Source organism: Vicugna pacos, chromosome 13, assembly GCF_048564905.1.
Source record: "Vicugna pacos chromosome 13, VicPac4, whole genome shotgun sequence".
Classification (NCBI taxonomy): domain Eukaryota; kingdom Metazoa; phylum Chordata; class Mammalia; order Artiodactyla; family Camelidae; genus Vicugna; species Vicugna pacos.
Genome location: NC_132999.1, coordinates 50,235,894 through 50,261,846, shown reverse-complemented (window position 1 = coordinate 50,261,846; position 25,953 = coordinate 50,235,894). Strand labels below are relative to the sequence as shown.

At 52.3% G+C, this 25,953-nt stretch overlaps 1 protein-coding gene across 1 annotated transcript in view; it reads right to left on the bottom strand.

Annotated features, from left to right (window-relative positions):
• RUNX3 (RUNX family transcription factor 3) overlaps positions 1 to 24,975 on the bottom strand; it is a 60,349-nt gene extending 35,374 nt beyond the window's left edge. The window contains exon 1 of the mRNA XM_072975094.1: positions 24,466 to 24,975. Coding sequence (XP_072831195.1) covers positions 24,466 to 24,523 — 58 coding nt within the window. The 5' untranslated portion in view covers positions 24,524 to 24,975. The remainder of the gene's footprint in view (positions 1 to 24,465) is intronic.
• Between the last annotated feature and the right edge of the window lie 978 nt (positions 24,976 to 25,953).

The following is a 25,953-nucleotide window of genomic DNA, read 5'->3' as shown; positions in this document are numbered from 1 at the left end:
CCCGAGGATGGGACTTCAGCTCTGGCAGTCAAGGAAAAAAAGGGCCCTTCTGGGTGGCTGCCGCCTCTTGCATTCCCTATAGTGGAGGAAAGACAGGAGGATTTCTGGGTTCAAAGTGCCTCCAAACCTTAATCAGGCGGCAAGAATAGGAGTCCAAGAAATTGGTATTCCAAATTCAATTTCTGGAATAAGATCAGAACCACAGCATTAGCATTCTGAGTGTATTAATGATTACTCACAACAATTAAGTTCATCTGTATCTCACAGTACTTTTATGCAGGAAGTTATCACCCTCATTTTACAGGTAAGAAAACTGAAGACAGAGAGGTTAAGTAACTTGCCCAAGAACACACAGCTGGGAAACTGTGGAGCTTGAATTCCAACCAGGCAGCCTGGCCCCAGAGCCCACGTTCCTGACTACCACACTCTGTTCTCGTGGACCAGAATCAGATGCTTGAAGTTATAGTCATGGAATAGAATTAGAATCCTGGCATGAGAATTGTGGGCAGGATTCAGAATTTTATAATGTCAGACTCCACAGGGCTCTGAGATATCATATCCAAATCTCCCATTTATCACATGACAGAACCAAGGCCTATGGAGGAGAAGGGTCTAACTCAAGGACACAGCCTAGGCCAAAGGCAGAGTCTGGAATCCCGCCTTCCACTATCCCCCTTGCCACTGACTCTGGTCCAGGGTGCCTTCCACTCCATAGCAGGCCCTCCTTGCCCCGCCCCCCCAACCCGCCCACCCAGTGGCTCCCGGGCCCAGCCAGTCCCATTAGAGATTTTTCCACCTCCCCAAAAAGGTCCTAATGACTGTCAGTCCTTGTGAAGCCTTAATTAATCTCAGAGGCCCATGGCTCTGAGGAGACCGGGGGCTTTGGCCTTACGCAGATGAAGATTACGGCTCCATTTCATGTGGTGGTGGAGGAACGCCTCAGACATTCCTGCCAGCAATAAAAGCCACATGGCTTTCCAGCGTCGCCCTTGGAAAAGAAAAAAAGCGCAGCCCGTTGCGGAAAGAAATCAACTATGTGCTGTATGCATGGCATGAGATAAAAACGGGGCAGAGCGAGGTGGAGAACAGTTGGTCTTTTATGCGGCCTCCGATGGCCACCGAGAGTGGCAGGGCCCAGTGGTCGTGATCCCAGCTGCAGCCTGGAGACGGGGCGGCCCTCACTCAGCACGGTGGTGGAAGCCTCTGCTCCTCAACCTGAACTGAGTTTGAGCCGCCCTGCATGTCTCACAGGCAAGCCAGCTTCCTGGGTCTGTGATCTGGGCAGTCACACAGAGCCTCGCTCTCAGAAGGGCCTTGTGCACAGTTTAATGCTCTGCCATCACTGCCTTGAGATTCTTCATACTTTTTTGAACAAGGGGGCTGCATTTTCATTTTGCACTGGGTCCCTCAAATGATGTAAACTGTCACCCCATCAGCCAGTTGCCACATTCTCCTGGCCCCTTCCAGGTGCCCAGGCCTCGGAAGAATGATTTTTTTAGCACCTACTTTGCCTATATTGTCTGAGATGAGCTTCAAAACAACCTTGTAAATTGGGCCAATGTGGAAGCTGAGGCTCAGAGAGGCTTCCATGCAGCGAGGAAGCCTAGATTTGGAGTCAGGTCCCTCTGACTCCAAAGCAAGTGAGTGTCTTAACCACTCCCCATTCTGTCATATTTCATCATTACCAGTCCCAGTGGGGATGGTGACACATGCAATCAGGCTTTTTTATTCCCAAATAACAGAAGGAATAACTGAGGCCAGACAAGGGAAAGCGTTCATGGTCACACCCAGGCAGTGGGGGTGGGGAACTCAGTCCTTGGCTATGCAACAGTGAACCTGGGCCTGGACCATAGGGCTGGGGTGGGGTGAGGGTGTCCCAGTTTTATAGTTGTTTATTCCACTTGTAAATTTATTAGCTCTTCTATGTGGGTCATTGCCTTGAGTCTGGCCTGGGATGTAGTGGGAGTCCTGACCCCCTCAGGTCTCTGTTCTAAAACATCTGGAAGTCCTTCTTGGTGACACTGTCCAGTCTCTCATGCCCCAGTTTTCCTCTGCTACCTTCATTGGTTGGGGAAGCAGTTGTGCCTTGAATCTTGATAAACTCAGAGGAATCCCAGTCTTCCATGAATGGTAGAAAGTTGGGGCTGAATGGAGGTTAAAGTTGTTCATGACCTATGATCTGGTTGCTGGCTCCAGGGGAACTATCCCCTTATTCCTTGCTGGGTGACCCCAGACAAGTCCCTTCCCTCTCTGGGCCTCAAACACCTCACCAGGGAGAGAAATGCATTGGACCACACTTGATCCCCAGGAGGACTGTCCATCTTCAATGTTCTAGAATTCCATGTTAATCTATGACAGGTCTGGGGGGAATCTGAGGCCCAGGCAGGGTCAGGGCGTGACTTATCACCTCCCTGAGCTTCAGCCACCTCACCTGTAACAATGGGGGCAATTATTGTTGCTCAAGCAGGTTGTGAATGGGGCTTCTGGTGTGCAGAAACAGCAACTGTCACAGCCCGACCACCCCTGGAGAGCAGGTCAGCTTGAGCCCCCTCTGTTAGGGCCTATGTGACACCCCCAGGGACCTCAGCATGGAGAAGAGTACTGAAGCCATGTCATTTGATGAACTGTTAAAGCAACTGGGGACTTCATCATGGAGAAGAGTGTGTCTAGGGGCTGAGAGCTCTGCTTTCAGATCTATGGAGAGCTCCTGGGTGGTAGGGGACCGTGTGAATGCTGGGGATAGAACTAGGGCCAGTGGGTATTGAGCTCCACAAGAGGAGAAGGAGCATTGAGCACCAGCCAGAGACAGAATGAGACATTCCTCTGGAGGTAGAGAGCTCCCTGTCATGGGAGGTATTCAAATTGAGGCCAGGATATTGTAGAGGGAATTCAAGTGTTGGATGGGGATAGAGGCTGGACCAGATGCCAGATGCCAAGATACTCTTTCCGCCCATGTAAACTTTACTAGTTCAATAGCTCATATCCTCTATTGCTGCCTTTCAGTTTACTCTAAAGTTTTGCTCTTAAAAATGGAAGATGACATTGAAAGCAAAAAGCATGCAGACAAGCAAGATGATGGTTAATACAAAAATCAGAAGAGTGGTTACCCCACCCCGCCACTGCAGGGGAAGGGAGAAGGAGGGATGTGATTGGGGAGGGGATGCTGGTGGGAGCCCTAAGGTCCACTTAGTGGGGTTTTTTAAAAATGGGGTGGTGGGTATATAGATGTCTGTTTTATTATTATTATTTAAACAATATTTATATACATCCCTGTTACTATACTTCACAATAAAATATTTTAGAAGAAAAGCAAAAGATAAAAAATAGAAAAAGTCCTCCCTCCCCCAGACCTCTGAAAAAAGGATGGACAAAAATGCTTAAATTTGCATACAGTTGCAAAACTGCATCAAAGTTGGGGAGTGTTTATTCTTGGCCAAATCACTGTTTCAACCAAGTTGTCCTGTCTACCAGCTCACTCTCAGCTGAATCATCTGGTGGCCCTTGAAGCCATCCTCACCATGGCAACCCCCCATGTGGAGTGTTCCTGGGTACCCAGCCCTGCTGAACATGTTCCCTATCAGGCTCCTTAAGTCTTACCCACTGCCTTCTAGGTACCTGTCATTGGGCTCCTTTACAGGCAAGGGACTGAAGTTCATTGAGTAAGTCTCCTGATCCCAGCTAGGAAGGGGCAGAGCTGGGATTTGAACCAAGATCTATTGATGCTAAAATTATGCCCTGCTGAATGCAGCAGCCTTACCCCAGGGGCCAGGCCCCTCATTATAATAACTAATGCTATCCACACTTTACATGTATTATTTCATCTAGCCTTACAGCCCCCTTATGTGTTAGGTATCCTTATTATCACTTCCATTGTAACACTAGGAAAACTGAGTCACAGAGAGGTTAATTACTTGCCCCCATTCACACCCTGGGCAAGTGTCAGGGCTGAGCTTTGAACCTAGGCAGCCTATGCTGCTCTGCCTGGCCCATGGGGAGCAAAGACACCGTGGAAGCAAGACGGTGCTGTGGCTGAGGGGCTGCAGAAGACCCCCAGGGATGACCAAAGGCCAGCAGGGGTTGATGGCTGGGGTTGGAGGATGCACCAGGGAGATCTGCTCCCAGAGTAACACCAGCCCAATGCAATGAGTTGTCCCCCTTCATGGCCCTCTGGGAGGTGCTGAGGATGTGGGCAGAGCTGAGTAGAGGCTAGAGCAAGCTCATAAATCCCCGCCTGGCATGTCTGGGCCACAGGCTCAGACACTGGGCATTCTTTGTCATTTGCTGTTGGTATGAGTTTGTCACTGGCAAAAATGCGGCGTTCACTACCTGTGCATCTCTGGGTCCCCAAGTGAGCTTCTGGAAGGGGATCATGGAATTGATCAGACCCTGGGCAGGGGCTGGGCCCTCTTACTGCCCTATCTCTGAACCTCAGTCAAGTCAGGGTGGGCCTGATGGCCTGAAAGTCCTTGGCTCCCAGATGCCTGGCCCCGTCCCAGGAGCACAAGGGAAAATGTTCCCAGTCCTATCCTTGGGGAGCCCTGCACTTGATGGGGGAATTGCTGGGATGGAAAGGAAAAGGAGAAATAAGCAAGGATGGAGGAGGTGCTAGATTCATTCAGTCAACAAACATTTTTTGAGCACCTATTATGTGCCAGGGGTTATTTTAGGTGCTGGAGATACAGCAATGGACAAGATAGCTTTGATTCCAGCAGGGAAGGCAGGAGATAAACAAGGAGGCAAATAAATAAACAGGTCATAGACAGTGGGTGGTCACTAATTCCTTAGACGGAGGCGTCAGTGAAGGTGTCTCGGAGGAGGTGACATCTGAGCAGAGACCTGAGGGTTGAGAAGGACCCAGGTAGAGGAAGGGAGAGGGGAGCTGGTAGGAGGGCCCCTGCACGGTCGGAACCGGCTCCTCCCACCTGCTTTCTCCCCCCTCCTCTGCTCTGGGTGTGCCCACGATTTCTGAAACTTTTTCTCTATTTTCTCGCTTTTTGCTTCTCCCACCATAGGCCTGAGAACCAGATAGGGTGAAATTAAGTAGCCTGACCTACAGCTGAGGAAACTGAGGCAAGAAGTGGGAGGGGCTTGTCCAGAACTACTTCGTGCCAGGAGGCCAGGGCCAGACCCGGCATCACCGCGAGTCCTCGGGCTGGCGCACCGTCCAGCACGTTCTTCAACCCCCAAGCCCAGGCAGGCGGCAGCCAACGTGGAGTCAGGCCCTGGGCACCGCTCCTCAGGGGTCACGGGGCTGGAAACGTGGGCTGCTGGGCAGGGCCCGGGAGGGGCAGCGCTGGGGGCCGGGCCGGGGTCCGGAGCGGAAGGCGCCCGGCCCTGATTGGAACAAGGTGGCGGCACCGGGAGCCCAGCCCGGCTGCATTGATCTTGCCCGGTGTTTCAGCCACCGGGCGGGGCTAGCGCCGGGCAGGCTGCCGGTTTTCCCAGGTGTGGGGACACCCTGGGGGAATGGCCTTTCATGTGGTTGTGGGGTAGGCATGCCACCCAGCACGTGGGGGAGGCCGGGGCGTCGGGAGCACGCTGGCAGTGTTGGGGGGGACGGAGACTTGGAATCCCACCGCCAGCCAGTGTCAGGCTCCTGGGGGGGCCAGGCTCTGGTCTCCCAGAATATTGGAATCTGTCATTGGGACTCACATTTCATGAGCACTCGCTGTGTGCCAGGCACGGGCTGAGCACTTTATAGGGTTTAATTCCTTTCATCCTTACCTGGCCCCAGGAGGCTGGGGTCTATGATCACCCCAACTTAAGTGGTTATAGGCTGGGGAAACTGAGGCTCAGCAGGGTTAAGCAACCTGCCTAAAGTCACACAGTTGAGACTCACAGCTGTTCAATGTTGGGAAGAACTTGAAGATCCTTGAGTCCAACTCCCTTGAATCCCTTTTCCTTCTCATCTTGCAATACTTCTGAGGGGAGTTTGGCCTTTGATGTGAGGGGTGTCAGCTTAGCAGGACAGGATGGTACTGGGGGCAGGGCTGGGGAAAATTGAGGGACAGGAGTGGGAAGGAGTATCACTGATTCTCCTCTTCCTATCAGGCCTATGGGCTTCTGCACAACCACTCCCCCGCTTCCATCTCTCTGTCCTCATCTGTTTCCACTCTCCCCCTCCCTCATCCTGGCCCTCAAACACACAATCATACCCCCACCGCAGTGCCTTTGCACATGCTGTTCCCTCTGCCTGGAAAGCCTTTACATTCAGTCTGCATGGCTCAACTCCCCACCTCAGTTAGGTCTCTAACACCCCAGTGAGAGACCTTCTCTGAGCCCCAGTGGTGGGCAGAATAATGACCCCCAAAGATGCCCACATCCCAAGCCCTGAAACCAAATGTGTCACCTCACATGGTAAAAGGGACTTTGCAGATATGATGAAGGTTAAGGACTTTGAGATGGGGAGATTAGCCTGGATGATCTGGTTGGGCCCGGTACATCACAAGAGTCCTTATAAGTGGAAGAGAGAGGCACAGAAAAAGACAGAAAGAGATGTGATATGGAAAACTGATTGGAGAACCACAGGGTGGCAGCATGAGGAGGACTTGGCCTGATGTTGCTGGCTGTGAAGACAGAGAAAGGGGCCACTAACCAAGGAAAGCAGATGGCCTATAGAAGCTGGACAAGATGAGGAAATGGATTCTCCCGTAGCCTTCAGAAAGAAACACAGCCCTACCAACACCTTGATCTTAGTGAGACTCACATAGGACTTCTGGCCCCTAGATCTGTAAGACAGTAAATGAGTGTTATTTTAAGCCACCGTATTTGTAGTAATTTGTTACAGCAGCATCAGGACACTAATACCTCCTTCTTCCCTGGTTTATACTTCTGCAGCACATTTGTTGTTGCCTAATAAATTACACCGCTAAGTATGAATTGTCTCTTTTCCTCCCAGAATGCCAACTCCAGGTATTTTTCATTTGGTTTCACTTTCCCAGTTAGAGTTGCCAGATTTAGCAAATAAAAATACAGAACACTCAGTCAAATTGAATTTCAGATAAACAACAAACACATTTTTAGTATAAAGTTGTCCCAATGATTGCAATTATTCATTATTTATCTGAAATTCAAATAATTTGAGTGTCCTGTATTTTGTCTGGCAACTCTACTCCCAGTGCCTAAAAACGTGCTTGGGTTCCAACTAGGATCTCAGTAAATATCTGTTGAATGAGTGAAATAAATAAATGAGTGAATGAACATTAAATTCTAGCTAAAAATCCTTTTGGCTTCCAGAATGCCTACAGGATCAAGTATAAATAACAGCAAATAATAAAAGCAAACAACTCCACAGCCCTTCCTACAGATGAGGTGCTGTTCTGAGTCCACTACAATTGTCAATTTACTCAGTTCTTGTAGTAACCCAATGAGGTCGTTAGCCCATTTCCCAGGTAAGGAAACCGAGGCCCAGAAGGTATGGTAACTTGCTCAGTCACACAGCCATGGAGTGGCAGAGCCAGACAGTTCAGGACACTTGAAGAACCTGGCTCAGCTTTATTTTCTGATATACTTCCCTACACACAGTGGATCCTTTCCCTCGAATGGTTCATGGTGCTTCTGTGAGGGGTGGCTTCCTCCTTTTCCTGAGTGCAGAACTCCTGTTCATACATCAAAGCCCTATTCTGATCCTGCTTCACTGTGAGGCTGTCTCTGATGCTCCCATCAGATGAGATGGACTTGGGCCCTCTCTCTTCACGACTCCGTGGCCCCTGTCTGAATGCATTGTGAGGACTTGCTGTTGTGTCCTTTACTCCCCTAGACTGTGACCTCCCTGAGTGCAGAACTGAGTCACTTTTAGCTCTTTGTCTGTGGAACTTAAACTGAGCCTCGCTCTAGGGGGCTTTCCAGAAGCGTTTAAGGACAAATGAATGAATGAGTGAGCGGTGAATGAATGGATGAGTGAATGAGTGAACATCCTTCTCATTCTGGGACTCAGTTTTAGAATCTATGAAAGGGGAAGGTCAGTCTCTAATCCTTACCCACTCCCATCTCTTGAAAGAAAACACATTTTTTCCTGATTATAAGAATAATACACATTCATTAAAGAAAAATTGGAGAGTAATAAAATTATGAAGAGGAAAATTAAAACCACTCATAATTCTGCCACCCAGAACAATTGTTAATATTTTGGCTTTTAGCCTTCTGGTATTCTTACTGTATATATAGATTTAATTTCTTCTCTCCCTCCCCTCTCCCTCCCTTCTATCATTCTTTTCTAATGGTGGGAACATAGACTACATGTTTAGAACCTACTTTTGAAACTCACTTACTAATATGTAGTGAGCATTTCCCTGTGTGATTAATCCTCTCCCTGACGACAGGTGACGTGACTGCACTGACCGAGCATGGTGGGGCTAAGAGTGTGAAGAGCCCCCCACCTCTGGCTGGACCACCGTGGTGTTCCCTCGTGGTCAGCTCTTTGGGGCGTTTTTGGATTTCAGTTACGGAGACACTGCCGGGAACACCTTAGCCACGTCCCTGATTTTTCCCTTAGGACAAGTTCCAGGACTGGGAGCCCAGTGTGGACACTGTTGAGCTCTTGACGCTGCCTGCCCACTGGTCTCCAGTCCCACTCTTACCATCAGCCTCAGCCTGCTGGGCTTGGAAGGAAACCAGGGGGATTATTTGACTTCCTCCGAAGAAAAGCCCCATCTATATCCAAGGCCTTACTCGTTCCATCCAGGCTGAAAATATCCATTTATTTAGCTATTTGTCCACATTACGGTCTAAGGCTCATTGTTTCCATCTCAGACACTTGGTTCCAACCAAAACAGCCTCAGAGATGACCACGATCACAACCTGATCCTGCTTCACTGTGGACCTGTGCATCTCAGTGTGTCCTCACAATCACCCTGGGAGGTAGGGATGGCTGTGTCCCATCTTATAGATGAGAACACTGAAGGTCTGAGAACTAAGTGCCTTGGCTGAGGTCACAGGGCAGGGAATCAGGGCATCTGGGGTCCACCCCAATTTGTCCTGACTCAGTATAAAGCTAACTCTTCCGTACCTGTGTAGACCACTGATTCTGCCCTAGGGAGCTGGGAGCCTTGTAATCTGGGGATGCAGAGACCTTTTCCCACTGCCCTGCTGCCTGCTACTTGATAGGGTACAGTTCCAGCGTCCCCAGGAAGCAAGCACAGAGCTTTAGCTTAAAAGCCAGGCGACCAGATCCTGCCCCCGTCCTGATGCGTGTGTGCCCTGAGAGCACTGTGCCTCACCCTCTCCATCTATAAAATGGGAGAGCAGGGATTCAGACAATGGCCTCCTGGGCTTGTGGCTGCCCTCAGCACAGCCATGGTAATACTTAGCGCTGAGTCAAAGGGAGAGAGAACTCTGTCAGACAGGCCACGTCATCACAGGCAGCCAAGCCTGGTCCTTGGGGGGTTGGAGTGGGCAAGTCTCAGTCCCAGGCTGGGCTGGGAGGACCTGGTAGCCCCAGATGGAGCCTCCCCCCACCAGCCCTGGCAGATGGGAGGCTATTTTTTAACCCACCCCACAGGAAGAAGAGGCCAGAAATGAGTTCAGGGGGTTAACCCAGGTCCCTGGGGGCCCCTCCTATTTGCATCCTCTTTCCCCCACCAGCCAGGGAGCTGAATGGACTTCATCTGGAGCTGCCCAGAACCTTCCAGAGCTCCCAGCCAATCGGACTGTTGGAGCTGGAAGGTCCCCAAGTAGTTCCTATGTGATGGGCGGGGAAACCGAAGCCCAGAGAGGTTGGACCACGCCTGCCTTCCTCACCGCCCTCCCTCCTGTTTGCCTCCACCTCCTCTGCCTTCTCCTTCCGGGGGTGACCCAGGGCAGGTCTCTCCCATCTTGGCCTCAGTTTCCCCACTTGTCAGATGATGGGTCCGCTCCGGGCCATCTCTGAAGCGTCTCCCAGCTGGAAAACCTCCTTCTGAACTGGGGACTCGACTCTATGCCATCAATCCTGGGTTTCCAGTGAGGCCTTACTCATCTAGAAGCAGGTGTCTGGGGACCCTCAGGAAGAGGAGGAACTTCTTGGCCAGAGAAGCGGGGACAAGCCTGGGTAGGGGCAAAGCCGCTTCCCCTGTGGCCTCCCTCAGACCACACCACCAGGTGTCCCTTGGTCCCCACAGGCAGGGGTTCCTGAAAAGTCAAGTGTCTGTCACAGTGGGTGTGGCCTCTGACGTGTGTTTGCCTCTATGAGTGCGTGTGTGTTCACACCCACATGGTGGGGGTGGGTCGAGCGTGGGGTTCGGGCCTGGGGGCCTCAGGTGGAGGCAGGACCAGACGTTGGTTGCTGTGCTGGGGCAGCTTGTGACAGAGGCCCCACTACACCCTCAGATCCTACCCAGAACCGCTTGGTTGGGGCTGGTCTAACCTGAAGGTGGATGCAAATGGGGAAGGGGTGCACGTGAGGGACGGGTGCAGGGAGGGCAGGGGTGCATGCTGGGGAGGGCATGGGAGGCTGTCAGGGTCTTTGGGAGCTGGGACCCCAGTGAAGGCTTGAGGGGAGCTGACTCTGACTTGCCTCCTTTTTATTGTCTGCTTAAAACAATACTGTTAATAAACAACATTAATTGAGTCCCTCACATAACACACCCTGCCCCTGGGATACAAGTAATATACACACAATGAAAAAAACCTGGAAAATATAGAAAAACACTTAAAAAAATGTTGAGGCCTGAAATCTTAGTGCCAGAGTGAATACTGTGAGCATCGTTGAGGAGGAAGGGCTCTGTGGAACTTCTTAACACACAGTCATCTTATTTCTCAGGTCCTGAGCATTTCACAGAGGGCACACTTTAAATATCGCCTTAGATAATTCTCTGTACTGTATTCTCCCCCTTGTGCAGGTGAGGAAACTAAGTGAAAGGAAGGGTAAATATTTCCCTCAGGGAGTAAGCGGCAGAGCTAAGATTTGAACCCAGGTCTGGCTAGTGTGAAACTGCAGATTCTCCCAGGGCCCAAGTCTCCGCTCCCCTGGGCAAACTGTTATATTATTCATTCCTCCGGTGGTATTTGCTGAGCACCTCCTAGGAGTCAGATCTAGCTCAGCATTGGGGACTTGGCCCTGAACAAGACAGACAAGGCCCTAATTGGAGCCCCCAGATGGCCACAAACAGCCCTAACCCTGACCACACCTTGATCCCTGTCCAGGTTGTCACTGACTGAGCTGTGGTCCTGCCTCCCCTGATCAGCAGGGGCCTCTATGAGCATTTCTTTGGCCATGATGTGCCCAAAATCCAAGGTCAGGTGCCTCCTCATCTGTCCATTGTCTCCTTGGGTGGGAAGGCCATCAGAAGCCCACCCACACCCCCAGGTCCACCGCTCTGTGCCAAGCCTCCTTGGGGCAGGGGGCTGGGTGTAGGCCTGGGGCCTGCCCCATTAGGGGGGCAGAGAAGCCCAGCTCCTCTCTTGTCTTCGCCAAAGAGTGAGCCTCCATGCAGACCATGGGGCCACCCAGGAGTCTGAGCTGGAGCACACCCACTCAGCAGCCCCAGGTAGCCTTGCTGAGTTCAGGGCAGCCACTGATGAGGGGGCTTCCATGTCCCCAAGCCTTTGAACAGGGCCTTTTCTTCCTGACAAGGCCCGGGATACCCCAGGAGACTTTAGGAGCTATCGCTCCCTCCTCTCACGTAGGAAAACGCAGCACCGCTGGTTTGATCTGGGCTCCCTCTCAACCTGTGCTGTATCTTTGGGGTCCCTTCAATGTTCCCCTCAGTCCTCAGGCAGGGCCAGTTACTTCATTTGTGGCACCTGGTGCAAAATGAAAATACAAGGCCCCTATTCAAAAAGCAGGAAAAAAGTCTTTTGCTTTCTTCCAGGCACTTCCTTGGACATGGAGATACTTGTAGGGTGAGTGCAACCCTCACAGACACCCAGGTCCCCACCCGAAAACTTATGTCTGAGTCATGTGCACCTGTCCTCCCCACTCATGCCCAGAGCCCACTCCCCATGGTGAAGCAGGACAGAGCCCAAGCTCCAAGGCCCTGCACATGCTCCACTGTCCCATCGGACTTCGACTTCGCTTATAAAGCACCAGTCCAAAGATAAAGTTCTTAAGAATGGCAAAAGGCAACCGCAGAGCATTAAACCTAAGCACAGGGGTCTCTTCCAAGCTTGGAGCCCTGCTCCACCCCATGGGTTACAGCCTGTGAAGATGGACCTTTCTGAGGGAGGGACCCAGCTCAGACAGGAGGCCCAGTCACCCAACTTCCACCCCAGCAACAAAGCCCTTGACATGCAGGGGTGCAGAGGGAGCATGGGGTGTGTAGTTGAGCATGTGTACTCAAGAGCTGCCTTTTGTGCACTGGGCTGCGCCCATGGGGGACTCCGTGGTGGTGGTGAGCAGAGCCTGGGTTCGAACCCCACCTCTATAACCTATACACTGTGTGAACTTAGGCAAGTGGCTTTACTTCTCTGGGCCTCAGTTTATTCCTCTGCAAAATAGGGAGAAAAATACCGAGTTTGTGGGGTTGTGAGAATTAGTGGTGGTTCTATGAAGTGTCGAGCCCTGTACTGGCACACAGTCAATTTCAGAGATGACTCAGGGCAGAGGAGCATACCTGTGGCAAGCTAGGGGGTCCATGAACAGGGGCAAAGGCATGTCTGTGTGCCCCTCACCCCACACAGGGGACCCAAGAGGAGAATTCCAGAGGACTTCTGCAGGATGCCCAGGCAGTAGGCTTTGGGCAGGTGCTGGATTAAACGGAACCTGCACTAGATGGGAGGGACCCCTAAGAGAGCTAGGAGGCTCAGGGAGAGGATCCCAGAGGGAGAGGCCTCCACCAAAGTGCTGTTATGAGAAGGATAGCAGGGGCCCTGCCAAATGAGAAGGGAGCCCTTTGCTTGTGCCATGTGTGGACCTGGGCCAGCCACAGGATTTTGGCCTGGCTCCTGGAGTACTTTCTGAGCTCAACTTTGGCTCAGCTTCCCCTCTACCTCTCCCCCTGTTCCCATTGCTCCATGCCTCAGTTTCCTGAACTATGCACTGGTGAAGGAGAGGACCACCTTCTAATTAGACTGTGCACTGTGTTTTACAAACCGCCCCCTTCTTGGTCCTCAAATGATTACTGGCCCACTTCTTAGATGAGGAAACTAAAGCCCAGAAAAGGCAATAACTCAACTCAGCAAAAAAGTGACAGAGCTGATTCTGATTGGCCAGGCTTGTGGAAGTGCCCCCATCTCTTCCCAGGAAGGAGGCCAGTGGAAACCAAGGGATGTTCCTTGATCTGGGAAAATTTTGATTAACTCTCAGCCACTGTGCTGTGGTGAGGTGCAAGGCCCTGGATGCAGGTCTCAATCTCACTGAGTGGCTGGATGATCTTGGGCAGGTGGTTTAACCTCTCTGGGCTTCTGTTTTCTCATCGATGAAACAGGCTTAATAATAGCATTTATTTTGTAGGCTTGTGAGGATTAAATGTGCAAAGCTATGTGAAGCACTTAGTGCCTGGCATGTGGTAAGAGCTATGTAAGTGTTTACTGCTAATATGACTATTTAAGAGTTGATTCATGTATAACTGAAAAATTGTGCTCTACACTGAAATTTGACACAACATTGTAAACTGACTATAATTCAATAAAAAAGGTTAAAAAAATTAAAAATTAAAAAATCAGGTCCTATTGAAAAAAAGAGTTGAGTTATCATAATTGATATTTTCTAGACAAGGATGCATTTATTAGCTTCAATTTTGCACTTTTCCTTTTGTATTTAGGACTCAGCAAATTTCCCTTTCAAGTCTCACACAATTTCTTAAGTCCTTGGAAAGATAACTCTCTGCTCCCACAGCACTTGTAGCCACGGTGGATTTGGCAGCTCTCTCCAAAGCAGCTTTTCCCAATGTGGGCTCTCAGCACATCAGCCCCTTCGAGAACCCAGTGTTCGTTAGCATATCAAAAGCTCTGAAAAGTCCTGCAGCAAAACCCTGTAGTGAACATTGTTTGATACACTCATTCTCAATCTTATTTGGTCACAGAGTCCCCTGCCTTTCTGCTCAACACCTGATGACATCTGCTGAACACACGCTGGGAGATGTCTTCCTCATTTCCTGGTTTCTAGGAATGGGCAGACAGGAGTGAGAGCTGTGAGCAGATTCCTCACAGAGATGAGAGTTTCCATCTCTACAGAAAATACCTCCAGTAACTCGCTTCCACAGCTCAGCTGGTCCCCTCCGTTCTCATAGCCATTGTCTGATTTCAGTCCCTACAGCATCCTGGGGAGGTCAGCAGCATCAATATTCCCATCTTACAGATGAGGAAATTGAGGTTCACAGAGGTTCAGTGGCCACACAGCTAGTAAGAGGCAGATACAGGAGGCAAACCCACAGCTTCTGATTCTAAACCCCACAGTCTTTCTCCTGAACATTGATAGCGAAAATAAAAATAGATCTCATTCTGCCCAGATCAGTCTTCCTTGGTGACATGCTTTTAAAAATCTAAAGTTTTGTTTTCCCTATAGCATTGAATATACTACTTAAAATCTTTCATAGCTTTCTTCTGCTTACGAAAGCAATCTGTGACTATTGTGTATAAGATTTTTCAAACATTTTGATTTGGAAAATGAAAAACTCCATACTCTCACCTCAAGAGATAACCCGGGCTAGCAGTCGGGCATACACTCTTCTAGAGCTGGATGGTCCAGCAAGGTAGCCATTAGCCACATGTGGCTATTTAAATTAAAATAATTAAAATAAAATATTACAAATTCAGTCCCTCAGTCCCACTAGTGTGGACCTGGCGGGTGCATTTTAAGTGCTCAATATTCACATGCAGTGAGAGGCTACAGTATCAGGCAGTGCAGACAACATTTTCACCGTCACAGAGTCCGACTGGACTGCATTGCTCTGGACTCTTCCACGACATATCCCAACATAGATGCATAACGATGATTAACATTCTCAGTGAGGTTACTGGGTATGTCATAAGTCTGTGCGGCCTCACCCATAGATGGAAGAGACCTTCTAGAGGCAAAAACCAGACTCAGGGAAAAAAAAGCCTAGCAGGAAATACACTAAATGATAGCAGTTTTCTCTGGGTCTTGAGATTACAGAATTTATTTTTAAATTTCCTAGGTCCTTCAGGTGAGCTACAACCTAAAATGCAGGTGGGGTGGGGATGCTGGGCGGATTCATGTTTTCCTTCATGTTCTTGCTGGTTCTAAAAGCTTCAAAGTATGTTCCCACCCAAGACTTCATTTATTATTACTATTTTTTAAATCATGGGCTCATGAAGAATGGAGGCCTGCACAAGTCAAAGGAATGAAGCCCAGAAGAATGAAAGGCAGACAGAGGTTTATTTTCAGGCCCAGGGCCCCTCCAGCCTCGGGCTGTTCTAGGTAGGGCCGACTTCACTGCCGCGAAGGCCACACAGTCACAAAGGTCCCTTGCTTAGAAGAGCTGAACACTGGGTTTCATGTTCTACGGTTGCCTTCCTGAAATTCTTAATGACTTTTGAACAAGGGGCTCTGCATTTTCCTTTTGCACTGTGCCCTGCAAATTGTGTTGCCAGCACTCGTCCTGGGATTCTCCCTGCGTCTTGTTTTGACGGCTCTGAACCGTCAACTTGTCCTCATCAGACCACAGACATGCCGATCCATGGCGCACTCTACGTGCCTGAGAACAAGTTTGCTTTGGTTGCTCCGATGTGTGTCTAGAGAGTGATAAAAATAGGGCTCGCGGGAGGGTGCGGGAGGGCCCCTGAGGTCTCTGTTCACACACTTATATGAGCTCAAGGCGCACGTCTGCATTGGCCTATTTCAGAGAGCGGCCCAGTACATCACAGTATGCTCTGCCCTATATCACTGCCCAGCTCGATCCTGCCTGGACCCCTACTGCCTTGAGGCCATGCCCAAACTCTAGGCCCGGCCCACCTGCTTTCCAGCCTCTTCTCCCTCAACATCGCCATAGGACCCACAAGCCCTCCCATCTCTAAGAAGTCTTCCCTGCATGGTCCTTCTTCCCTACCTTTGCCCATGCCATTATTTCTGCCTGGACCACCAATGTTCCTTCCTGCCCAAATCTACCTATCTCAGATTCTACTCCTTTTAGGAAGCCTTCTGGAAGTTTTTGAGAAGAGTCTGAAGGTACTCTGGTTGCACAGGGGAGAGTATGAGTCATCTGGGCTGGAGGAATAAGGGAGGGCCCCATGGAGGTGGTGAGCCTGGACCTTAAAGAAGAGATGTCTGCCAGGTAGAAAGAAGAGTTTTGTTGGGCTGGCTTTGATATCAGACAGATTCTGCCATGAATTTGGGCTTCGCCAGTTACAAGCTATATGACCTTGGTTACTTCCCTCAGCTGAACCTCAGTTTTCCCAACTGTAACATGGGGATAATATCGATAACACCTACTACATGGATTAGAGATGAATTAATTAACTGAAATGAGATACGTTCACAAAGGAACTACCACAGTGCCTGACACACAGAAGGTCATCCACAAATGTGGTTCCCTTCTCCCTTCCTCAGTGTCTTCCTCCTCTGAAATATTAGTTTTGGCACATCACCCATCACTCTGCATCTGTTTGTTTATTCATGTCTGCAGTGGAGGTGGTGATGTCCAGGACACAGAGCTGTGATGGGTGCAGTAATGGGTGTGTTTACATAAGTTCTAGAAGGCTGAGATTCTACATCAATAGAAAGGGCATAAGCTCTCAGCATAAGGGGTGCTAACCTCTCTCCCTGGGGCATTTTCCTGACGCCAGTTCTTCCCACACATCACTAGGATTTCGGCTCCAGGAGGGCAGGCACCTCTGTCTGTTTTGTTCGTTCCTGAATCCTCAGTATCCAGAACAGTGTTTGGCCTGCAGCTGATGCTCAGTAAACGTCCATTGAATGATCAGCAGCACCAGCTGGCCCACATCACATCCCAAATCCTGGGCACCGGGAATGGGAGAACCCAGGGAAACCCTCCCTGTGCAGGGAAACTGTCTTCAGATTGGGACCACAATGCAGGTCACAGGCATTTCCCAAGCACCTGCTATATTCACGGCTCTGCCCAGCCCAGGCAGACCCTTGCTCCACAGCCAGAGAGGGAGGGCTGCGGAGGAGGGTGACAGACACGGCGACTTGGGAAGAGGCAGAAAGATGAAGGGTGGCCATTGGCGCCTTGGATGGGTAGGAGCAGACCAGCTGACGGGAGGCCCAGCTCACCTGCTTCTGGGAGAGTGGGCCTGCCTCTTCCTCTCTCTTGTTTTTTTTTTTTTTTTTTTTTTTTTTTAAAAAGAGTGCTCCCGCTAATCTACGAGTAATACATGTTCAGTGTTTAAAAGTTTGGAAGGCCTACAGTCACCAAGAGAACTAGAAATAAAGACTCCCCGCCATCATTGCATCATGTAGTAGCAACTGCGACATTTTCGTTTTCCTCCCAGTCTTTTCTCTAAGGTGGTCTCGTTCCCACCGATGCCCCTCCAGCCCCTGGGAAGGGATGTGACTGCTCTGGAGGGGAGAACCAGGCTCACACCACGAGCCCCCACCACCCCGAACATGGGGCTCCTTACCCCAACCATCCTGGCCCTGAGGCGTCACCCAGTGATACAAGGGAGCCCAGAGATGCGGGTAGGCCTTCAGCAGGACTTCCTCCATGGGTGGGGGGCGAGGGCAGATGTCAGGTTCACTGAGGAAGGACGGAAGGTGGAAGGGAAGCCCTCAGGGTGGGGGCACTTCTTGAGTGTTGGTCTTTAGCCACTGGGCACTCGGGTGAGTTGAGGCTGGGGCAGGGTGTGACTAAAATGAATCTCTCCTCTCCTCCCCCTCCCCTTTCCTTTCACCTCCTTTCATTTGAGTGCCCCAAGTTTTCCTTCCTGTAACACCTTCTGCTTGCTCGAACCCCGGCCGCTAGTCTCCTCTTAACAAAGATGAGCAGAGAGTGGACTCACTGACACTGAAGTGTGCATGACAAGAGGGACACTTGTTCTGGAAAAGCCCAGCTGGACAACACTTGACCCCCAAGGGGCAGAGTGCTGCGACGGAATTTCAGGCTCCGTGTCATACAATGAAGGATGTTCTGGGGGGGCTGACTTCAGTCACCCCTACGAATCATAAGTTATAGGCATCTGCCCTGTCCGCCCACACGTAAGTCTGAACCTTTTGCCAAAAACACTTTTCCCAGACGCAAAAGAAAACCCCAAAGAGGAACCTAAACCTTCGCAAGGCTGTGCCGATTGGACGTGAGAGCTCGGGCTCCCACCAGCAAGCACTTCAAAGAATGAGCCAGACAGCAAAGGGGGAAGTGAAGGGAGAAGCTGGAACCCTCTCAGGGGTCAGTGTTGGTCCTTTCACCCTCCCTCTCCTCCATCCACTTAGCAAGAAGCGCCAAGCCTCACCTGCTCCCAGGAGCACCATTCTGGACAGGAGGGGGGTTGGGGTGGGTGAGGGTGGGGGTAGGGCACTCCTGAGGCCTGGAGGGGAGAAGGGGGGACCTGGGAAGGCTCCCCAGAAGAGGCGGCCATTAGGCTGGGCCTTGAGAGGAGAGAGGCAGGTTTATTACCTGCCCCATCCTGTTCAGAGTCAGACTTTTGTCCAGGAGGAGCGGGAACATGAAATAGTAATAATTTCCAGCATTTATGGAGGCCTTGCCTCTGCACCAAGCCTTGTATTAAGCACATAATACACATGATCTCAGCCAACAAATCTTGAAGCAGCTACTGTGTTTTCTCCCCCATTTTACAGATGAAAAAACTGAGCTCAGAGAGGTGAGGCACTTTATCTGAGGCCACACGGTGAGGAAGTGGCGGGGCCTGGCTGCAGCCTGGACTCATAACTGCATTTCATGTTGCCTCTTTCCCAGAGAGCACCCTCTTCTCCATCCCCAATCCTGGGAGCCATTGACAAGGAGTCTGGCAGTCCCTTTACAGTCTCTGCTATGCATACCTCTGCAACACAAGGGGGTCAGTGTTGGAGATGGAGCAGTGGGGTGAGATGTGTGAACATCTGCCAAGTGGCAAGAGGCAGAGCCGAGGGGCTGGAGGACTTGGCGGTGCTGAGTGAGCGCTCACTACAGACCATGCGTGGCTCGCGGGGCTTCAGGGCAGGGCCACGTTGTCTCTTGCAACCACTGAAGCTCCGTCTTACACAGGAGGAAACAGACTCAAAGAGTTGAACTAACATGTTAGGTCACCCGGCTACTGAACAGCTTAAACCTGGTCTGACTCCTAGACCATGCACGAGGCTGATGGCTGGTCCCCGGGTAGCTGAGAGAAGTCAGTGTTCCTGCTACGAAATTCAACTTCACACAAGACCACACACCTCTTTGGACCTCAGTTTCCCCATCTATAAAACAAGGCGGAGGCACTCTCTACCGGCCAGCTCCAACACTGTCCTGAATTCACTCACTGTTCCTGCTCCTTGTGGTGTCCCACGGCAGGACCAGGTCTTGCTCTGGCCCGTTTTCCTAACACTGCTGTGTCCTGGGGCCTCCTGCAGGAGGTGCTGGTTCAAGGCAGGTGCTAGTGGGCCGGGGTTCCAAACCCACTGAGAGGTAAAGCCCTCCTTTCCTCCCTCCCTCCTCTCTTTCACTTCCTCCACGGAAGGCAGGCTGCTTGGCGCTAAGGCGGGAATGAGTGGCTGAGTCCCGTGGCTGCCGGGGCCTGGAAGCTCCAGGCGGCCAGGGCTCCCTGGTGGCTGCAGGTGGTCCCAGGGAAGACTCCTGGCAGAGAGTGAGTATGAGTGCAGTCTTGAAGTTTGGGTGAGACTCCCCAGCTGCCAGTGGGGCACACTCTGTGTGGGGGATTTGAGGAAGGGTCTGTAGACAAGGCATCCCCAGGAGATGGGAGTCAGGGCTTGTGTTACAGCTGCCCCCCGGAGCCCTGAGCCCAGGCCTCCGTCTCTCCACCCACGGAGGAGTCTAGACTGGCTCAGAGGTGAGGCTGGGGTCAGGGCATGCTGCTGCCTCCCTGCCCCCTGGAAGAGCCTTCTGGAAGGTCGGGTTTTTAAGCCCTGTTGCTCAGGGGCATCTGACTCCTGGCCGCCCCTCTCGTGGACACTCCCCCACCCCCTCAGGTGGCCGAGCAAGCTCAGCTTTGATGCAGCCACCTCAAGGCCGAGGTGTCAATGGGCTCTCTATGTGACCAGTGAGGCTGCTGGGGGCCGCCGGCCGCCGTAGTGGGCGCGGGTGAGGCCTGGACACACAGTCCCACTGTGTGGGGCCAGCTCATGCCCGCCCAGACCCTGTGGCTGATGGGGGACTCCCAGGAATGCCCTTCCAGCCCCGGGGGCACTTTGGACAGGCAGGGTGGTCTGAGGAGACGGGTGTGTGCAGGGCGGCCTCAGGAGCCGCCGTCAAAGGGGCCCCGCAGAGGTGGCGCCAGGCAAGCGCCATGGTGGGTGTGGGACGGCTGGTGGTCAGTCCCGTCATCTCCTGGGGCTGTGGGGGAGGGGAGGCCATCAAGGGTGCCCTGCTCAGGGTGACCCACCATCCTGGGGTGCCTGGGACTCAGGAGAGTCCCCGATGTTCGGCCACTGCCCAGAGCTGAGCAAAGAACGCAGTGAGTGACCTCTCTGGTCAGGGCAGCTCCCTCCCTGACCAGTGAGCTCTGAGTCAGACCATCCCGGTGAGACCTGCCCAGGGCCATCTGGTTCACCCTCTGCCTCCACACAGGCCAGCCTCTTGCCTGAGAGGCTGTTTCCCATTTCTCCCAGGTGTCCTCAGGGGAGCAGCTGCCAGCAACTACCCACCCTCCACAGGTGAGAGAGCTCCGGCCAGACGGTCCTGTCCTGGTCCCCCTCTGGCAGCTCACCCTGCACCGTGCCCTCCAGCCCTCCCAGGAGGCGCCCTGCATTGTCTCATCCTTTCTTGCCTCCACACCTTGGCCCATGTCCTCTCCCCATGTGTCACCTCCTCACCCTGCAAGACCCAGCATCAGCATCACTCTTCCAGGGAACTGTCCTCTCAACCCCCCCGGCTGATCTTCCAGCCCCTGGTTACCTGATGAACTTTTATCATACCCCAGTGCAATTTTTGGTTGACTCATCTCTTTCTACACCAAACTGTGACCTCTTCGAGGGTAGAGACCCTGACCTAGTCACCCTTGTACCTGAGCTCCAGGTTTACGGTAATTTTTAAAAATGAGCACATTTATTGAGCACTTACTCTGTGCCCGGCACCCTGCTCACTTAATTCCCTCCAAAGCCCCGTGAGGTTAGTGTAATCATCATTCCCATTTTATAGATGGGGGAGCAGAGGTACAGAGAGGTAAAGGAACTTGCTCCAGGCTACACAGTTAGTGAAAGGCAGAGTCAGGACCTGAGCCTGGACAGTCTGATGCCAGAGCCCCAGCTGGAGTCTTGGAACTCTGCTCCTTGATAAGCTTTTGTGGAATTACTGAATAAAGAAAAACCTCTCTCTCCCGGGGGCCTCCTGATTCTTCCCTGGGGCAATTTAGCCCATTTCCTCTGGTTCCCTCCCTCCTCAGTGTCCTGGGGAGAGTGCTTTTCCTGTGGGGGTGCTGTGAGGGGGACCTGCTGCAAGCAGGACGTCCTGGGGGATGCAGAGAAGGACCTAATGCAGCAGGTCCAGAATAAAGGTGCTGGCTCTCGGTGGAGCTGTGGACGGGCCCTCGGGCATCCTCAAGGCCATCACCCATATTTGTCAGGTGGGGAAACCAAGGCCCAGAGACAGGAAGGGACTTGCCCATAGTCACGCAGTGTGTCATTAGGCCTCAGCTTCCCCGTTTGTCAGAGAGGACTCATATCCCTTCTCTTGCCTGGGAGAATCGCAAGAGAGGAGAGGAGGGGAGGTGGAGAATTGCTCAGGGCCCGGGGCACCCCAGTAGCTCCCTTCGCCCTCTCACACCTCCATCTCAGTGCCTGGAATTCTGCCATCAGTCTGCCAGCTCTTTGGATTAAACATTATCCTCTTCTTGCTCCTCCCCATCCTCTACTTTACGTGAAAATCAAATGTCTCTCCACCTTCTTCCCAAACCTCTTTGTCCTAGGGAACTGAGAGGCATTCTGGAATCGGGAATCCAACTTCAAAAGCTCTCTAGGGGCAGTCATGTCTTGAGACCCGTGAACTTGGTGGGGAAACACATGACATCTTTCCTTTCACTGATCTCTAACAAATTTCCACAGTGATTTTGTCACCAAAGGAAATCACAAATACTTTTCAGTCCCATCAGGGCCATCACAGTTTCTCTTAAAATACTGTGCATGTTCATCACAGCTGCGTGACGGCCGTAACTGTCTCCGCTGTGACTATCTTTTCACTCTGTTACTGCAAAGGCACGTGGTCACGATGTCACAAAATTGCTTTTTTATAGTTTGATAGCTCTCTTTCCATAGATTTAGGTCTTTTCATAGTACTTTGTATTTTGTTTTATGCATTTGAAAATGCAATTCTTGGCTTCTTGAAACTCCAGAAAGGTCCGTGGCTCAGAGCAGGTTAAGGACCCTGCATGGGCAGCAGGTAGCTGAGCCCTGCAGGACCCAGGGGTCAGATCTCTTTGGGGGAGAATTGGCGGCTGAGTCCTGTGAGCCCCAGAGACAGAATTTGGGAGACAGATGCCCTGAAGGGAGCAGAACATGGGGGAATAGAAGTGGGCTGGAGAGACGGGGCCCAGACAGTGCGGACAGAACATGGAACTGCAGGGAAAGCCTCAGACCCCAGACCAGGAGGCCTCCCCGGACCCCAGCGTACAAGGCACATCTGCACCCCTGTCCTCCAGGAAGCAGCTGGCTCTGCCCAGCAGCCTCCTGTTTCTGTGCACATGCTGGGCCCAAAGCCACCAGCTCTCCTTTACCTCCCCTCCCTGCCACCTTCCATCATTTCTCAGGCCCCGTGGACTTAGAAGCCCATCCTAGGTGGGTGGCCCGTTAGTCCGGTCTCCCCAAATTCCTTTGTTTTGAACTCGACATTTCTCCTTCTTGCTCATGGAAGGAGAAATACAGATTACAGAGACCCAGCAAATGGTTTTTATAAACTCTTATTTTCTTGCCACAGAACTGCCTTTAATTAGCTCCGAGGACTACAAAGGAAACAGCGTTATAATAAGAGCAGCTTGAAGGAAGGAGCCCACGGCTCTTGGATCCCAGACCTGGGGCTGCTGCTGGTTACCAGCCACAGTCAGGTCTGATGGGAGTGTCCCTGCCACGGGGACAGCAAGCCCCCCTCCCCAATTCAGTCCCCATCTGCAGCCACATAGCCAGCCTCAGCTTCTCTCCCGGGTGGAGGAAAAGGTCCAGACGTCAGATAAGCCCTTGCAGAAACCTTTGGACAATAAGCACCCAAGTGTGCCTCAGTCCCTGCCCAGAGCCGGCTCTGAGTCACTCTGTTAGCCAGCAGTGGGACAGGCAGATAGGCAGAAGGGCAGATGGACAGTCAGACTGACGTCTGTGTCTCGGCTGACCACCTCAGCTGAGAAAAGGCAACACCAGCTGCCCAAACCCTGGTGTTCTGGATGCCACTCTGTCCCCCTGTTCTGGAGGAGAACTCATCCCCATGTCTAACCCATAGACACTACCCTCATACAGAGTCCACTCCCAGTCTCAGGTAATCAGAATGTCACAGCCAGAGGGACCGCCATATGAGGCGCAGAGAAGCTAAGTAACTTATCTATGGCCACTCAGCATGGTAGCCACTGAGCTGGGACTCAGACTCATGGCCTCTTGACCCTCAATTTTGGGTGCCGCAGCCCCATCTGGGCTCCCTCTGGCAGGGAGGAAGGCATCAGGGGGTTGTCCGAGGCCCGGGCACAGCACCTTACAGGCCAGACAGAGGCAGGAAAAGTCTCCCCTTGAGTTCCAGGCTCAATCAGAGGCTCCAAGTGGGGTATCCTGGAAACTTATCCTTTTTGAGGGATAGAACCCAGACCTCTGGGTCCCTCTAGGCCATGAATACAGGCAGAAGCCCCCCAGAAGCACTTATTTCTCCCCTGTGACTAAGTCCACGAACCTTCCCGAGGCCCACCCCACCAACACTGATCCAGTTTCAGGGCAACCCAGAGCTGCGCAAGTTCCCAGCAAAAGCCTGCAGCCTCGTCCTCCTTCTGCTTCTCTCACCCCGGCTGTTACTCGGGAGATGCAAGGTGGGAGAAGGTCTCTGGATCCCAAGGTGTTGCTTTACCCCCTGCCTGCTCCACAGCTCTGGCCAGAAGCCAGCCAGGTGTCTGGTGTCTGAGTGTCTGAGCTCAGGTGGAAGGTCTGAGCTCTCCAGGTGGGCCAGGGGCTAGGGCTGCAGAGCCCCATGGGTGAGGCAGGAAGCCTTGGGACACCCCTGTGTCCTCCCCACCCCACGACCCTCCAAGGTCTGGCCTCCGAGGTCTTGAGGTCTCGTGGTAGCCGTTGCCCCCACCACAAACAGTCCCCACCAGGCGGGGAGCAAAGTCCCACAAAGATGTTCTACTCCAGGAGACCACGGTGGCTACCAAGCCCTCTTCCCACCTCAGGCTTTCAGAAACCAGCAGATTAAAGTAGACAGCCCAGGCGCTTGAAGGCAGCAAGGGCAGGCAGCGGAGGGACGCAGTCCGGGGCTTGGCCACAGCTCCCCACCCGAAAGGGCGATCGTTACTCACCGCGAATGAAGGTCGGCGAGTAGGTCGGGAAGGAATCGAAGATGCTGTTGGATGCCATGCCCCGCTCGGAGGAAGGCGAGGTTCCAGCCCTTCAGGGGCTTGGGTTGGGATGGACTTGGTTGGCCGCTGTTTTATTTTTTCCTAGCTACTTTCGAAAATAAAAGGGTGGTGGTGGTGGTGTTGCTTTTTGTTTGTTTTGTTTTGTTTTGTTTCGTCTCTTTTTCCCCCCTACTGCTGTGAAAAAGAAAAAGGAAAGAACGCAAGCGTGTGTGTGTGTGTGTGTGTGTGTGTGAGCGAGAGAGAAAAAAAATCCCCAAGGAAAGTAAGTTTCTGTTTGTACCCAAGAATTTGGATTCCCGGTCCCACAGGAATGTCTTGCCACAAATTTTCAACAGAAGCGTATGCAGAGTGTATCATTAGATGGCGGGAAGGGGCCTTCAGCAGCCAAGGCAGGAGTCGCAGGGCAGGGAGAGCAAAGCCAGCCCAGCATCAAGCACCACGGAATGAATGAATGAGGCTCACCCCCTGCGGAGCCCAGCTCAGTGGGTGCGAGGGCGGCCCGGGGGTGGGAGGACCGGGAGCCAACCAGCTCCGGCGCAGGGCCCCGGAGGCAGCCGAGGGCCTGGCCTTGTGGTTCTGTGGTTGAGGGACCAGGCCTTCACAGTGTCAACCCAACCTCAGCTCACAGGATGCAAGAAGCCAGCTCGCGGCCTTGGCCCATTGGCTGGGTGGTGGTCACCTGGGTCGTGATGTCACAGCCTCTTAGAAGATCTTGTGGTTGCCTCTCTCTCTTTTTAGAAAAAAAAAAAAAAAAGAAAGAAAGAAAGAAAGAGAGAGAGAAAAAAAGGGATGGTTTTTATTTGTGGGGCTAGCCTCAGCACGCGGCCCAGAAGCAGAACCGAAAGTGGTAGGAGAGGGAGCTGCTGGGCCGGTGGTTTGGATCCTGTGGGAGACTCCTTTTTAATCAAGCCCAGTATTGGCCCAGGCAGCCCGGAGCCCCGCAGGGCCTGCACTGGGTGCTGGGACCCCAGATCGCCTCCAAGCCCCCTGCCCCGGGCTGCGTGCGGCTGACACCCTGCTATTGTCCACCACCCCTGCAGCTGGGAGAGGCATCCACATGTGTGGCTGGGTGGCACTGCAGGGCGATTTTATGGGAGCTGGGATTAGATACAAAGGGAAACACGTGAAGGGGCGTCACCAGCACTCACGCTGAGGCCTGTCTGCCGAGAAAGGCTTTCCTCGGGAAAGTGGGTGCATGGCCTTGCCAGGGGCCCTATGCAGAGCTCAGGTCTGAGGCCCGCGCTTGTCACTCGAGGCCCTTTGCTCATTTTGCCCACCTGTGCACCCCTTTGGGGTTCTCTGTTCCAGCCTCATGTGCCTGGGCTTTCCTGCCTCCCCGCCTTCTCTCTCGGTGTCCTCCCCTGCCTCCTTTGGGTCCGTTGTCAGCCCTCTTTGAATCCTTCAATTCCCAGACACATGCAAAAGCAG